The following is a 17,144-nucleotide window of genomic DNA, read 5'->3' as shown; positions in this document are numbered from 1 at the left end:
AGGTCTGTTGTCAGCACCCTCCCCATTCCCATTGAGCCCTACGGGGGCTCAAATGGGAGTGGGGATGTTCAGTGCCTGGGTTCCCTGAATGGGGAATTACCGGGCCCTCCAAGGTCAGAATGGCTCGGTAAGTCCTCATTCAAGGAACCCAGACCCGGTACCCGGTAACCCCCTACCTCGTAATGACCCCCGATGACATTTTCTGAGTCTATACTTAGATTGTGTACGCCAACATTTAGGCATTTGTAATAAAAGCAGTTTGCATAAAACACTTATATAAATTATTATTATCCGCCAATTGAAATTAATACTAATTGGTCTACCTCACAAGGATAAATGATTGAGTAGACCCTGCAAGGATTCTAACCTCTCACTTGCAGATAATACATAGATCCCAGCAGTGAGCACGTCGCCCACTCAGCTATCTTTCCAGAGGTTTCCCCTGAGATGTCCATAACACAGCATTTGATAATACATTGGCTCTGAGGGTTACGTTTCTCATTAACATAACACTTAATATTACAGTGCTTAGAAGCAGGAAGAATATTTAATGTCCGCCAGTTAACGTGATAATAGTAGTGTAACATTTTCTTTTAAAAAAGGACTGGAGGAGACAGGAGGGGGCGGAGGGTAGGTAGCCCAATAAATCTTTCTTTGTAATTTCACAGTTGATTGAACAGCAGTCTGTGTCACCATTGGGTAGCTCAGCAAGTTAAAATCTCAACTCTGACATGTGGCTTCTTGCACTTTCCAAGTTCATATTTCCGCAGGGCTGAATCTGCCCTTCTTCTGAGGTTTATAGGTTAAGTTCTATTACATGTGCTATTAATAAAAACTATGTTTGCAGTGCTTAGAAGCAGTAATCACACATGACGCCCCATACATACAATTATGATATGTTACAAACTATTATAAACGGATACAGGAAACTATAGGCCAGAGTGAGATTAACATGTGGAGTATTTCTGCACAAAATAATTGGCTTTAGAAGCATAAAACAATGAGGTTAACTCTAAATAAGAAGGTCTGGGCCTGGGGCATCCAGTTTACTTGGCCTACATAGACATACTCTCCAGTTGTACTTTTGTGAATACAGCACATTATAGAAACGCCAAAAGGCACGTGAAATAGGGAAGACTTAAGTGGTATTGTGTCGGACATGTCATATTGCAGCACGCTTTAGCGGCAATGTTAACAGATTTCATCTGAACAGTGTGCACACGATAGGCTCATGGTTTATGACCCTAGATATTGGTGGAAGATTAAATATCTTGGGTGACCATGACATGATCTTAGCAAGATTTCTAGTGGGATCAGTCCCCAGATTAATCCTGCAAATAATTGTGATAGCAATTGCAATGGATCAAAGGCAAGATTTTAACTTACTCAAGCTGTATCCAGAGGGCTTCATCAACATATCTATCCTCTCCTATTCCTAGTGCCGCTACGGCAGTGCACAAATTAGCAAGGGGGCCTTGCAAAATGTGTTGCCCTAGGCCTCACCAATCCCTGTGGCAGCCCTGGGGCTAGGGACAAGTTAGCAAATGTCAGCCAGCAGAAGATGCAGCCAGCATTTCCCACTACGCAGTTGCCTCTTGGAAGAACTTGCTTATTGGGAAAACTCTGAATAACATTCAGGACACTCTGCCCCAACAGGAAAGATGCAAGAGATGGCAGCCATTTTCTCTGAGGACAGGGAGGGATACAGAGCAATCTATCTACCTGGGTTATGTGGAGATGAAGAATGAGAAACAAAGAAAAAGCCATAGAGCCTAGCAACCTCTAGTGTGGAGCAAAGGAGGTGGGGTAAGTGGATGCACATTTATAGTTTGGCGAATCAAGCAGCTGCCCAACAGGCCCTCAGGGGTGGACTGGCCCATAGGGAACTCTGGAGATTTCCCGGTGGGCCTCTACACCCTGGGCCTCTTTTGTGCAGTATTTCCAAATAGGAAAGCACTGAGCTTGCTGAAAATGTGTACTATGGGGCCACTTTGAACTTTATTTCCAGGGCCTCTTTTGGACCCCAGTAATTATTTCCAGGGCCTCTTTAAGTTCCCAGTCCACCCCTGCAGGCCCTTCTTTGAGTATGTACGGTTTGGGCAGATTCAGGCACACGCCAGAGTTTCCCACATGTTATTACCCTTGCCTCACCCATACCAGGTACTCTTGGAAAGTCCTCTCCCAGATCTGGCCTATAGGGGAGGCAGTCCTCTCTGTAAAAAATAGTAGGGAGATGGAATCACCTCACCTCCTATGTACCCTATGTACCCTCGACGTGTGTCCTGCATGGACGGGCAGTTTCCATGTACCCATTTCTGTGTGACCTGCAAGGAAGGTCCAAAACTCTCTTTCCGCCTAGCCTACCTTGCACCTCACAAGAGATTGAATGTGTGCAATTTGCAATGACATTGGCACATTTCAGTGTCCATTTTGTTCATCGAAACCTAGCCGTTTGCATTCATGAAGCCTGCCTCTTTGAGTGCCACTACATTTGCAAACGCAACATCCTTGAGTCTCTGCTTTGGGGTTAATTTGTTCTTTTCTGGGTTGTATGCTTTAAATAAGGATGATATGTTGATTAAAATGAACAGAAATAAATTAAACATGGGATCACATACTTTACAGAGTGCTTTCATTTGTATTTAAAACGGTGCCTTTCAAGTTTGGAGCATGATTTATTAAATAAATACAACTATTTGGCTTCATATTTGGCTTTAGCCAAATACCTGACCAACTATTCAGTTTTCGGACGAACACTAAATATGCTATTCGATTCATATTCTTAAACATATTCTTCCTTTCAACTAAACGTTTTTTCAGATGTTCATCTAAACCAAGAGATGTGTTTCTTGGCTCTATTCCTATATACTTCTTTGGCTGCCGAGGCAGCCTTTGATATTCTGGATGTTTTATGGGCTGCCTTGCTTTTACCTGGATCACACTAAAGATCTAAGTATTTTCTGACTAATGGATGATTGTGTTGAGGTCCCGATTAACCATTGGATAGTGCCTTGCAGTCCAGATTAGACTATACCTCCATCATCACAAATTCACACCTTCACCATAAGAAACAAGGCTGCATCAGTTCCTCTATCCTTGTTATTTGCAAAGTGGACACCTGGCCAAATCTGCGTACTTTCTATGTATGTTTGTATGTATGTATGTATGTTTGTATGTATATGTATTTATGTATGTGATATCTGGATGAATGCCAGGCTCCCACTCTCAACACAACATCGAGTTCAAGGGATTTTTTAAGCAAAATAACATACAGAAGGCCCTTAACTTTCAGGACACATGGATAACTCAAACCTATCTCAAGGGATATGGGTATAAGAAATAAAATCCTGAAGGGTCTACACCGGGATGCTGGTGTGAGGTCAGTACAACTTTTCCACTCTTAAGTGCAAGCTTTCTAGGGAGGTCCCAACTACCTGTCTGAGTATCTTCCCTAATAGTTTGCACCTCGGGAGAGACTCTACACTACAGTACAGAGCTCTTTTCCACATGAGGAGGGTGGATTCCCTAGTCTTTCTGGATGATCCATCTGAGTAGGAATTCTCCTCCTGAGTATCTCTGCTTGGTGCCAACAATGTAGCCCAAATGAATCAAAATCAGTCCTTAGGTGAGTGGTGGTCTCTAGCTTCTTCCAATGAGGAGCTCAGTTTGGAGCGCCCTAACCTGGGGGATTCTCCACCTGTCCTGTTCTAACTTTGGGCCAACTCTATCCTCCTCACCATTACAACATAAGCTTGTTTCTCTTCCCACCTTCTGTTCCGCCCCTTAAGATTGGGGTCTCACCACTACTCGAAGGCCACACTTCCTGGCAGACCCTCTTGCTGGCTCCTCAGACACCTCATTTTTTTGTGTACATCCCCATAACTCTACCTTCTTTCCTGCCCTTGTCTCCTTCCGTTTCATGTTGTGGCATCTCCTGCTGTGGTATGCCTTCCTCCTTTCTCCTTTCTCCTTTTTGGCTCTGCCCCCTTCCTTGACTCTCCCTCTGTCCTTCAGACCTTTCCAAACTTCCTCAAATAATTCTCCAACCTATTTGTTCTGCTTTTTTACAACCCCCAACAACTCTCCACCTTCCCCTTGCATCATAGGTCTATAAAAGCATTATTGTGTTTGCGTGGTACCCTGATCTCCAAATCATCAATGGGAGCCTCCCATGAGGATTCCCATGTACCTAGATGTTTGTAAGAAAATAGACTAATGAGGATGTCTTAAAGGGACCTGCACCAGTTCTCAAGGTTGTAGGGTCGGATTCAAGCTACAACCAAGTTCTCTCTCTCAAAGGGGGTCTTCCCCTGAGTAAAACATTGGCAAAGCTTCTGTGGTCCTGCTACTCTGTTCCTAGCAATAATGAATTCTGGAGGGTGCATTCCCCATGGGACTGTCCTCTGCTGCGCAAGGGTGCTGCTTCACGATGCTCCAGAGAATCCTCCGTATGCTTCCTCCAGTACCGTCCTGGAGCACAGTTGGTCTCCCGGCCACTAGAGTCACCACACTGCTGGAATCCATCACCAAGCAAGGACTTGTCACAGTGTGTATAGCATTTAGTATTGTGTGAATTCAGCTGGAATGCAAAAGATTGCTGTACAAGCAGGAGTGGAATGAGTACAGTTGCAGCAAGGCTGAAAGATTGTGGGTAGAAACGGAGCTCAGGAAGGTAAGGAATCAGGTGACATATGGCCTTATTCCCAAATTATGCAAACACTCTGCATTTCATTCTAGTTCCAGGCCAGATGCTGAGTTAGGCCAGGCCATGATCAAAACAATGTTTGACTATATTTTATGCTGGATGTTGCATTACCATTTGTACTTGTCATTAATAAAGCACCTTTTACCATTGTTATAGTCTCAATGCGTTGTTAATTGGAATGCCCTCGGGGGACCGAAGTCCAGAGTGTTGGAGGTCATGAAGTAAGATTAGGATGCCTGTGTGCGTTCGGCCAAATAAGGGTTAGCAGGGCTATCCAGGCTCGAGTAGAGAGCAACCCATGCGGTCAGGCATGTGGATGGGTGCTGACAGGAGTCAGGAGATGACTGAGTGCTAGAGACTCATTATGTGTTCCGCATTCTTGAAGTTGTCTTAGGTATGTGCTGCATTCTGATGTCAGAGGCACGGAGACAGCCTTGCTAGATCTAGTAACACAAATGGAGATCATAAAAGATAAAGGGAACTTAGCACTCCTCCTGTTACTAGATCTATCAGCGGCATTCGACTTGGTGGACCACAAAGTCCTATGCAACCACCTCTCATCCGCACCCCACTTCTCTGACGAAGCCACTACCTGGATTCAGTCTTTCCTAAGCAACAGAACTACCAGAGGTTTTGCTCCTACCGCATCCGCCATACCAGTCCCTGTCCCCTGTGGAGTTCCCCAGGGTTCATGTGTCTCCCCTACACTCTACAACATTTTCACCAAGCCCCTCTTCGACGACTTAGATAATTTGGTGTCTCCTACACAAATTGCGCAGATGACACCCAACTCCTTATCCCGATTTCAGGTGACTACAACATAGACTCCAAATGTCTTAACAACATTTACCTCATCATCCAAGCTTGGATGGCTGAACATGGACTATGCCTCAATGACGACAAGAGAGAGTTGCTCCTTGTAGGCACCCAAGCCAGACTCAACAGACTGGACAAATATTTCAATGCTTTCAATATTGATGGCAACAATATCACTGTTTCCAAAGACGTAAAAACCTTAGGCATCTACATTGACTCCTACATCTCTCTGACAAGACAAAATAACGCGACTGCCTCCACCACTGCCTACACATGCAAGCTTATTAATGCTAGCAGACCATTCATGACCATAGGCAACTGCCTCACCTTAGCAAGAGCTCTAGTCTTATCTAAGATAGACTATTGCAACGTCCTCTATCTAAGCACCAACCAATACAACCTAAAAAAGTTACAAACTTTCCAGAATAACGTGCTTAGTGCAGCGACTAACCACCCGAGATCGCATCACATCTCAGAGATGAGACGTAGCGTTCATTGGCTATCAGTTAACCAAAGAATCAAACTTAAAAATCTGTCACATTCAAATGCCTAAACAATCTAGCACCCAAGTACCAGTGTGACAAATTCACATGTAAATCTTCGGATCGACCGGTTAGATCCTCGCAGTCTAACTGCCTTATCATCCCTAGGTTCAAGCTCCAAAAGGCAGGAGGCAGCAGCTCCCCAGTCTTAGCAGCCAAAATGTGGAACTCCCTTCTACAACCATCAGAGCCGAACCTTCTTTCCATACATTCAAAAAGAATGTAAAAACCTGGCTCATACTGAATGAAACTCAAAACGTGCACTAAGCCACCACCACCTACTACATCTGAATACCTGTGTTATAAAGTTGCACATCTTCCTTACGTGCAAATCCTACTATATTCCGCTGTATACTATGCCTTACTAAATCGTAAGTCCACTTATAACTTCCATGAATCGTACTGTATACTTGTCAATTGTATTCTCACCATGTAAATACTAGCCATATGTCACTTGTAAATACTCATTATATGCAACTGCAAATTACATATGTTTTGTAACTGTAAGAAATCCTCCCAGATGCCTAAGGGCTTGGCGCGCTACACAAATAAAATACAAATACAAAAATACATATTGAAGCGTGGTCTGGTGTAAGTAGGCAGAGAATTATGTGAACAGCACAATCACATTTTGTGATCGTCCTTCCTGTATAATGATGTGTGCGGGTAGCCATGCTTGTGGCCAGTGTCTAGCGGAGTGCTGTGTTATATGTATGTAGCAGAATTCTTTGCTGATTTGTTGTTTGGTTACCCGCTCAGGTAATTTACTTCTGTCAATTGTTGCGGCTGTGATAAAACGGTGAGCGACAGCAACGGTCTATGCTCCAACTATTTGCAACAAGAGGAGCATGACGAGTCTATCCAGATATCAGGTGCTTACTGAACCTTTTCAGTTGTTACCTTTGACCTGGGCGGCCCATCCTATAGTTCATACATGCGCAATACCTGGCCATCCCCTCTCTCTTCCAGAGAGATTCCGGGGCTGGTTCTTGATTACCTACCTACAGTATTGCATGAGGGATCCCCACCTGGCCTACTTGTGAGAGGCATGGCCATGGCGGCACGCCCTCCCATGACAATTCACTGTAGCGCATCTCAATCTGTCCAATTTTAATGGTGGAGAGTCTATCACACCACTGTGATTCTAACAATGTGAGTGTGATTTGCCTGTTTTCCCACACATGCCAGGTGCAGTGACTCATCAATCCTCTGACATTTCATATACGAGGGCTGTAATTCAGCTAGTGGTGCTTGTGGGAAACCAGGGTCATGATTGGTGCATGATAGTGTGTGTGGTCCAGGATGTTGCAAAAGTGGCCGGCGCCGCCCGGCACTGAGAGGTTGGGGTTGCTGCGGATGCAGCTGGCGCTGCCAGGTGTTGAGTGTTTCTAAGTTTGGATTGGGCATTGGAAGTTTTAGGGAGGCGATTTAGGATAATGAGCCATATAGCCATGTTTTGCAGACTTTCTAGAATGAAATGCAGTTTTTGGTGCAGCAGGTGTGCAAAGGAAGAGTCTTCCAGATGGTAGGAGCTAGGATAGAGAAAGCCGAGCCACCAACTCTGGTGGAGTGGTAAGGGAATAGCAAGGAGAGCTGAGCCCGATCTGAGGTTTCTGGGGGGTTGGTAGTGGATGATTTTGTTCTGAAGGAACTCAGGTTCTGTATTTTCAGAGCTCGGTGTGTAATGCACATGGCTTTGAAGGTTTCTCTTTGGCTAACAGGGAACCAGTGCAATATTCTGAGTGCAGGGGTGAGGTGTTTTCTGGGCGAGAGGGCATGGAGCAGTTTTGGATTTTGTGAACTTTCCTGAGCTGGCATGGCAGGACATTGAGTTAGACAGAGTTGGCGGAGTCTAGGCGGGAGATGATGATGGCCAGTATTGCAGAGGCTCTTTACGGGTAGGAGAGAGAAAGATTTGTTAAGATGTGTAAGTGGAAGTGGCAGGATCTAGATACAGAGTTGATGTGTTTGGAGAGAGATAGATCTGCGTCCATAGTGCATCCAAGATTTTTAACTGAGGTGGAGGCGGCCAGGGCAATTGGCCACAGTAAAGGGTGTTGGATCAGAGCAGTTTTGTCTCATATTAGGATTTTTGATTTGCCCGGGTTGAGGATTAGGTGGTTGTTTGTCATCCAATGGTCGATATCCAACAGGCAAGAGGCAAGGTCGGGAGGTGGAGTGTCTTGCGGATTTTCAAAAAGATCTGGGTGTAGTCTGCGTAGTTGTAGCAGGTAAGGTTGTTTGAGCGGATAAGAGCTGGCACTGGGCTTAGGTAGAGTTTGACGAGGAGGTGTGAAAGGGAGGCTCCTTTTAGCACCCCTTTTGTAATGGGGTGAGGGGCAGAGGAGAAAGAAGGTAGGAGATTGATTTGCGAGCATTTGTAAATAAAAGAGGTTATCCAATTAAGGGAAGAGTCTTTGTTGCCTAGCATGAGGAGCATGTTCCTGAATATTGTGTGGTCGATGGTATCAAAGGCTGTGGATAGATCCAGGAGGAAGAGTGCAGCACATCCTGAATCAGCAGTTCTTTTTAGGTCATCCCAGATGAAGAACAGAGACGATTCTGTTCCACAGAGGGGTCAGAACCACGATTGGGCTGGGTCGGGGAGTCTACTGGCTTCTGTGAAGAGGCCAAGTTGCATATATGCCACACAGTCGATTAGTTTAGCAATGAAGTGGGTGTTGGAGATTGGGCAGTAGCTTGACGGGGAGAGTGGGTTGAGGCTGGGTTTTTGGAGAAGGAGTTTGAAATGAGAGGTTTTGAAAGCCTATGAGAAGGTGCCAGATGAGAGGGATTTATTTATGATCGAGCGGGCTATGCTGCCAGCACAGGTGAACGTAAGGATCTTTTTTAAAAGAGGTGGTGGGCAATGATCTCAGGACGGCTTGACTGAGATCTACAAGCAAATATAATTTACTCACCAAAGAACCAATGGCACTCCAAGTTGTAACCCTTTTCAGCCATGAGACCCAACATTCAATCCCTAAACTCTGTCCTGGATACACTATTGTTCCACTCATGGACTGAAAGGAGGATTGAAGTAAAGCAGTCTACACAGGAGCAGCTGGGGCTGCGTCTGTGTTTGAGGATCACCCTATGGCTACGGTTCAACCTTCCTAAAGAGCCATGCATCTGCTCATGTACCATCAAATGGTATAAAAAATCCTGTGCATACTTCTAAAAGGCCTGAAAGATTTAAGAGTCATGGTTGCTAGAGTGAACGCCTTGTACTTTCATCATGGACAATAGTGCTTTAAATGTACATGTGATCTGTACAAGAGACCAAACTCGAAGTGAGATTCTGTCAATTTGTTTCTGCTCCCAAAAAGCAATCAAAATGGTGGTGCGAGTTGAGGTTGTTATACCTTCTGTAATAATGTTCGGTCCCTATGGCATTACTATGCTATTTACATACAACTCTAAAGTATTCCAGGATCATCTGCTGATGATGGGGAATGTTCTAACAGGCGCTCGAGTCTATCCAAAAAGAGTCTGTATTGCAATGTGATGATACTGGTCTCACGTTGAGGTCTATTGTTGTCTTGGCAGCAGATGCTGCAGACGTCATTGGTTATTGCAATTTGTGCTACTGGTTGGTCATTTCTGCTTGATCTTTGTCTTGCAGGCGCTACTTCCCATGGAATCTGATCCTCCTGAGCATTTTTGTGAGTACCAGAGATGGACAGCATGAAGCATGGTTGGGGCAATTCCTGAGCTGGGAATGCCCTCAGGCAGTGGCAGGAACGTTGGAATCCCTCATCTGGATCATACTGTGCTAGAGATCCAGTATTGCATGGGGGATCCGCCCTTTGAGCTCCATCATGTCCCAGAAAGAACCTTTCTCATAATACGTTAGAGGAATGAACCTTCTGTACATATGCGTAGTTGTGATGTTGTGAAGCACAAGAGGTAAAAAAGGTGTCCTCCACCTACTACTGCGTGGGCAGCATAACAAACAGGATCATAAATAATTATAAGCGCAAAACGAAGTGCCAGTGAATGATCAACAGAATTTCTTCGCTTAGCACCAAATGTGCACTCTGTGGCGCCCACGCGGAGGCTGCTCAATGTTTGTGTAGTGTCACATACACTAGAGCAAGGCCCTTGAGCACGAGGGTACAAGGTGCAGAACTATACAAATAGGCCTCCTGATTAACATGCATATTCATAAATACTGAGGGAGACCACATTGTTTTTCTGTTTGTGTTTGTTTGAGAACTCACCTAAAGGGCTATCTTTACTGCTAAAGTATCTAGTGGCCGCCAAATTAATGGAAAATTAACTAGTGCCATTGTGATTACTTTGATCTCTGCCAAATGACTAGTAAGAGCATGATCAATGCTGACATAACTACTGTTGGCGTGATCGCTGCTTCAGTTACTAATAGGTGCATAGCCGGTGCTAAAACAACTAGTAGAGGAAGGATCACTGCTAAAGTAACTAGTAGAGTCATTATCATAGGCAAAATAACTTGAATGGGCATGCATGATTACCCTCAAAATAACTAGAATGGGCGGATAACTGCCAAAATAACTAAACTGGGCGGGTAACTGCCAAAATAACTAGAATGAGAACGATTACTGCAAAAATAAAACTAGAATGGCCTTCATCAATGGCAGAAAACTAGTATCAATGCTAAAAAAAAAACTAGTATGATTATAGTTAAAATAACTAGTGGTGACGTGATTGTTAACAGAACAACAATTTGTGTAGCAAAAAGGAGCAAGTGCTTCTCCATTACAAGCCTATCGCAGTGGTTGGTATTTCATAGCACCGTTCATTATTGCAAGTGTGTCACTTCTTTACAAAGCAAGAAAAACAGCAACAAAATACTTGAACTGTGATTGCAGTGATGTACCATAGTTTACTGGACCCGTTCTACTGCCTATCTACTTCCCTGACCACCTCCCAAAAACCTTTCCTAGGTTTTGTTTGTTTCACCTCTCAAATGTGTAGTGCTGGGATTTCATCCATCAGTTATTTCAAATAAAAGTGCTCCACATTTTTACTATAAAGGAAACAAGATCTCGGGGAGGGAAGGGTCTCCTATGTTACGTTGCTGAACATCACAAGCGAAAAACATCAATCCAAAAGCACCACTTGATATGATATGATATTGCATTCATAACGCGCCTATACACAAGTGTTTCAAGGCACGACGAGGCAAGGGAGGGGGAACAGAGTGAAGAAAGAGATAATGATATTACTAGGCCAGATGACATTGAGATCGTGCAAGTGCAGGGGAGGGGAGAAGGGAACAGTGGGGGTGGATGGGGGAGGGGGCAGTGCAGGACATAGGATAACCGTAAAATAAATAAAGACAATTAATAAAAAAGTCTGGCCAGCTAGTGGCAAGTGCAGGGTAAGTGCAGAATCAGGTGTCAAGTGCTGTTAGGGGGCTGTAGGGATACAGAAACAGTCCCCGAGTGCAAGGGTTGCCAGGGGGGCAGTGCAGGTGTGCAACTTGCAGGGAGGGGACCTGGGCCTGAGGTCAGAGGGTAGCAAGGTAACCAGTGCAGTTTCAGTTTGAACCAGGAGATCAGCAGGGGACAGGGGGAGAGGAGAAGAGAAAGCAGAAGCAAATAGGAATGTCTTGAGGTGCTTCAGGAACCGGAGATGGTTCTCCTCAAGTTTCAGAGAGGCTGGAAGGCTGTTCCAGAGGGATACCCCAGCAAAAGAAAGAGAACGACCACCAACTCATTGCTTGGAGAAGAGACTGACACCGAGGGAGTTGGAGGTGGATGAGCGAAGAGCTTGAGATAGAAGATATTAGGAAGAAAGAGTTGAAGGTATTGCGTCCCCATACCCCAGAAGGACTTGTGGACAATGCAGAGGATTTTGAACTTAATCCTCGCCGCCACTGGGAGCCAGTGCAGAGATTTCAGTCCTGGAGAGATACGATTCCCTGGGATTGAGGCCAAGGACATGTCTCGCAGTCCTTTTTTGGATGAGTTGCAGAGGGTGGAGAGTAGAGGCAGGCACATTTAGAAAGAGGCTGTTGCAGTAGTCCAGCCTGAAGAGAACCAGATCTCTGGAGACAGTGAGCTTCAGGGGGAAGGAGAGGAAAGGAAGAATACCTATGGGGAGGCGCAGCTGGTAGTGTGACTTCTTACAGATGTTAGATATGGGAGGAGAGAAGGAAAGTATGGAGTCGAAGATGGCCCAAGGTTTTTAGCCTCACAGGAGGGAGAGGGAAGAGGGCCAAGAGAGGCTGGCCAAAGAGTGACAAGAAAGGAGGGAACAGGTGTGCCGATGAGGAGAATCTCGGTCTTACTGGCATTAAGGCAGAGATCATTGGCAGCACACCACTCCTGGATAGCAGACAGACAGTCAGAGATGAGAGAAGGAGAAGAGGTGGCGGACAGGAGCCTGAAAATGAGTTGAATGTCATCCGCATAGCACTGAAAGTTGGGACAGAGAGCGGCGATGCGGTGGGCAGCTATTGGTTGAACAGCCAGGGAGAGAGGTTAGACCCCTGGGGAACACCACAGGTAGAGATCGAGATAGAAGAGAGGAAGGATCCAAGTTTGACCTGGGAGGGTCATTCGGAGAGGAAAGAAGTCAGCCAAGCCAGGGCCTGATCGGTGATGCTCAGGTTATCATGGAGACGGTTAAGCAGGATGGCATGGTTGACTGTGTCAAAGGCAGAAGAGAGATCAGATAACATGAATACACAGGGGGTGTTGGAATCAAGGTTGGAGAGCAGGTCTTCACAAATGTTCAGGAGAGCAGTTTCCGTGCTTCTGGCAGCTCTGAAGCCAGACTGATAGTCATGGAGACAACCAACAGATTCAGTGTGAAGATTAAGCTGGGAGATGGCCAGCTTTTCCAGGAGTTTGCCCACGAAAGGAGTGATGGTGATTGGGCGATAGTTGGCCAGGCAGGAAGGGTCGGCAGAGGGTTTCTTAAGAAGAGGGTGCACAAGGGAGTGCTTCAGGGGGGAAGGGAAAACTCCTGTGGCAAAAGAATGGTTGCAGAAGTCAGCCAGAGCAGAAGCCAGGATGTCAATGTGGTCCTTGATGGTTTTGGAGGAACGGGTGAACCTGTTTTAACTTGCTTGTTCAAACGACAGTATTTCGGCAAAAGGCCTGCGCAGTGAGCTGGATGAATAGCATTACACAGAGCCCGAAATGATCAATTGGATTTTTACCTCAGTACAAACCTGCATAGAGAAATAAGCAACTGCAGAGGCACGCTCCATTCTTGAGCAAGATCCTCAGAGAAGTCTAGCTCAATCCAGACCTGATCCTTGCACCTAGAGCAAGGGAAGCCAAACTGCTCAAGTGCTTTGACTGATGCATACTTTATGAAAAACAGAAAGGAAAGTCAGGGGGATGTGGGGACACCATTTTGGCAGGATACAAAGATTATTTTTAGTATTTGGAAAATAATATCACTGTTGGATTGATCCAGGTTCCAATTCAGATGTCCTTGTAAAATCAGAACATTGCTGCTCCATGGAGGAACACTTGTCCCGAAAGCACCATATTCTGTTGCATGTCCCTGATTTACAGTCTAACAGTGGCCCTAGAGACAGTCAGTAATGCTGAGCAGATACCGCAAGGGCATTCTCCTTGCAGACAAATACCTTTGCATTTTCAAATAATTGAGTTAAAATACGGCACATGTGAGGTGTTGTTAAGATCTACTGCACACGTCTTTCCTGTATAATCTGGACATTTCCTGGAAGGCAGCACCACACTTTTATGATTGACTGCAGTTTCAACAACACTTTTGCGGCAGACTTTTCAGACGTGGGCATGGTGACACTAGTGCACATGATGCCCCCGGATGATAGATTTTATTAGCCTATGCAGCTGAAAATCTTGAGATCTCCCCTCCAATGCTTCCACCCACCTCAGAAGGGGAAGCTGGAAACTGGAGGGGAGGGCATCAGCTTTAAACACTACTTTTTTCCCAGAGCTCAGAATCAAGTCCTTAGTTGGAATACTATTTACTAAAAATTGGGGGCTGTATTCTGTTCAGTGCCGAACATGACAACTCAATGTCTAAGTCGGGATCAAAAATGCAGGGAGTGACAAGGTCATTGTGCGTTGGCGTCAAGGCGTCCGAGTCTTACACTCCAATATAAAGCCCCTAAGAACCCTATTGGAAATTACCCACCTGCACTGAAACCAACGTGTTATTCCTAAAGTGTCTCCCCTTGCAGATGAGCTGGGTTGAGTTTGTCCAAATTGTATCAAAGTATTTAAAATTTTAAAAAGTAACCTTAATGTCCTTTAGTGTTAGACGCAATAGACTCCTTCCAGGACTATTACGCCTGCAGGAAGGATATAACAGGCTCTTGATGTGTTATTTACTTTGCAATATGGACTCCTTCAAGGGCCAATCAATTCCAACTGGCCACCATGTTTAGCCACCAATGAATTTGGATTTAACCACTCACCACCCTCTCTGTTACAGTGTGTGAAATAACAAGGGTGGGGTGACGTGTGCCTCTGTAAGGTCTGGTACACAACGGTTCATGGCTGGTTTCTGGGGCGGTGGTAAGTCTTGAATGATGGCATAAATGTTTGTAGGATTTTGGAGTAACACTGTTGTTTTGTTTTATACCATCACAGACTATCTCCTTGGCATACCTCACTGGAATGCTGTCCAGGTAACCAATTAGAATCAGAGTTGCATGTGGTAGAAGCCATGTTGGTTTGGAGAGTTTACAGAGCCTGTAAACGGAGCCTGTAATACTTTGGCTGCCCACAGTTAATGTCCTGGGGCATGGTTTTGAAGCCAGAGGGAAAGCTCATAACAGCTGCAGCCAGAGCTTTAACCAGGAGCAAGCCTTGTGGAGACGCTAATGTGGAGGCACTGACTGCGAGGTAGCGTTCAATATTCTGGCCTAGCCGCTGTGGTCGAAGTGTACGAAAATAAGTAGTGGATCTATGTTCCCTGCTGGACTGCCCCCGCTCTCCTCAAACCGCATCGCCACACCCCTTGCTACGTGCAATCCAAACCCCCAAACACACCTGCTGTTTAAGGGGCTGTTCAGTACAGTGCACTGGAGGGCATGTTTTAACTTCTTCTACAACTTTATTGTCAAACTATACCATTCCGGAACGTTTTGTTTTTAAAATAAAAATATAGCAACAAACAATAAAACTTGTTTTTTAAAGTAGGGGAGCACTGCTCCCAGCCGGTCCCGCCCACTTCGACCATTGCAGGCTAGCCCTAGTCAAAATGAAAGGCGTTTCTTAAGCATTAACTAAGCAAGCAAATTGCTTCTGAATTGCCCTTACTTAAGCACTTACTACGCCCTACCCAGGCATATATATAGGGCATAAAAATATTAGTAAGCAGAAAATGTTGTAAGCACCTTACTGAATGCTTAAAGAAGAAATGAACAACGTGTAAAAGACAAATGCTTATCACTTCTTTGGGGGCTGTTATTTACACATTCCAACCTAGGGCGGCTTCTGCAGTTGTTACCTCTCCGAGTGTAAGGCCTAGAGGAGAGGGAGTTGCAGAGTAAGGGCTGTTCGCCCACTATGCCTCAGGTCTCCTAGATCTTCTGCTCAGGCGGCGCGTCCTCAGTGGTAGCGCTGTTAAGCATAATGTCTGCTTTGTTCCTCCAGCATGTGCAGTATTTAAGCACATCTCTGCTTTCCTTTCAGTTATTTTGACACCAAGTCAGTGCTGCTTTGTCTGGGAATCACGGCGCTCGTCTGCCTCTCCATCACGATCTTCAGCTTCCAGACCAAGGTGAGGTAATCGGGGCGCAGAAGCTCTCAGAGGTTGGAGCAGCTCTGAGGCTGCATCAAGCAATGTGCACGTGTAACCGCCTGGGGGCGTCCCCTATGTACAGTGATGCTTCCAGGCTGAATTCCCATCCATGCACATGCCCATGCACGTGTGTCTGTGTGTGTTTGGATGGTTGCATGCATGCGCATATTTGTTTGATAAATTAACCCTTGTATGCAAACATTCCTAATGACTACTTTACCTCGTGTTGCAATTCAACAAAAAAACAGTACCCCGAGAAATGATTCTCCTTTCCACTGCTTTTATAATAGACCAATGATACATGTTATGTTGGGGATCCTGATATTCTCGTGTTGTCTTGGAAACAGAGACCTGACATAACCATTGCTTTGTCCTGTTCCTTGAATGAGGCATCAACACAATGGATGCTCAAATGCTCAACAGTGTAGTCCCCCCTCCTCCTCACCCCATCACAACACAGATTAATTATCGTTCAAATGCATACTTCTTTTTTCAGGTGTATGTTCTGTGTATCTCAGGAATTAACAGCTGTAGTTAATAGGGCCCTCCCTGTTTTAGCAGAACATCTTCCTTCAAGACCCTGATGCTTTGAAGAGCACCTAGAGTGCAGTTCCCCTGTATGGACTAGTCTGTAGCGCATACGGGCTTAAGGGAGCAGGTACTTCTGTTGGGGTTCATGATGGTGCGGGTGTCTACGAAGGATTTTCCTATCCATGATCTTGAACACTTAGGTGTCGGCCTGAAGTGTCTTATGATAGCTGGTTTTACAGGGTTTGGAAAAGAGGCATTCAGCGTGTCTGTGGCGTCTTGCATGATTGTTTCAATTTGTTCTTGAATGACTCAAGTGTGCCACAGTTTCATTGCAACCTTTTTTAATTGCAGCCTATCGATGACTTCACGGAGGCCCAATCAAGGGAATGCGGACTACACTGCCTGGATCAAAGGCGTGTGCGCCCAAACAATCATTTTTGGGATAGTTTTTTATATAGCTTCACAAATATCACTGCAGGACACAGAGCATTGTTTGGACAAATAATCAAAGGAGCAATTTAGGTTCCTGTGATTTCTTGGAACTGTGAATTCACTGAAACACCCCCTCCGGCAGTGGCAACCAATCTCTTTTGTGACCCAAAACCAGGGCACTGTTCCCCTTTCTCCCTCATCTGTGGCCCACACCGTCAATCCAAACGATGACCATTGCAAGCTCACAGTCTCTGTAGATTATAACCAAACCATCAGTTGCCTAGACAATGGACTGACAGCACCCTTATTGCTGCTAGATGGTAGGACAGGATACTGCCAAACTTGTAATTCCGAAGCCAAACTAAACTGCCAACAGACTC

At 45.3% G+C, this 17,144-nt stretch overlaps 1 protein-coding gene across 1 annotated transcript in view; it reads left to right on the top strand.

Annotated features, from left to right (window-relative positions):
- The window catches only part of FAIM2 (Fas apoptotic inhibitory molecule 2), a 342,143-nt gene that overhangs the window by 190,407 nt on the left and 134,592 nt on the right, over positions 1–17,144 (top strand). The window contains exons 7-9 of the mRNA XM_069653661.1: positions 9,689–9,728; positions 14,646–14,683; positions 15,693–15,780. Coding sequence (XP_069509762.1) covers positions 9,689–9,728; positions 14,646–14,683; positions 15,693–15,780 — 166 coding nt within the window. The remainder of the gene's footprint in view (positions 1–9,688; positions 9,729–14,645; positions 14,684–15,692; positions 15,781–17,144) is intronic.

The sequence above is a fragment of the Ambystoma mexicanum genome, chromosome 3q (assembly GCF_040938575.1).
Source record: "Ambystoma mexicanum isolate Mex_15411 chromosome 3q, UKY_AmexF1_1, whole genome shotgun sequence".
Lineage (NCBI taxonomy): Eukaryota > Metazoa > Chordata > Amphibia > Caudata > Ambystomatidae > Ambystoma > Ambystoma mexicanum.
Note: the sequence above shows the minus strand (reverse complement) of the source record. Positions and strands in the feature narration are given on the sequence as shown.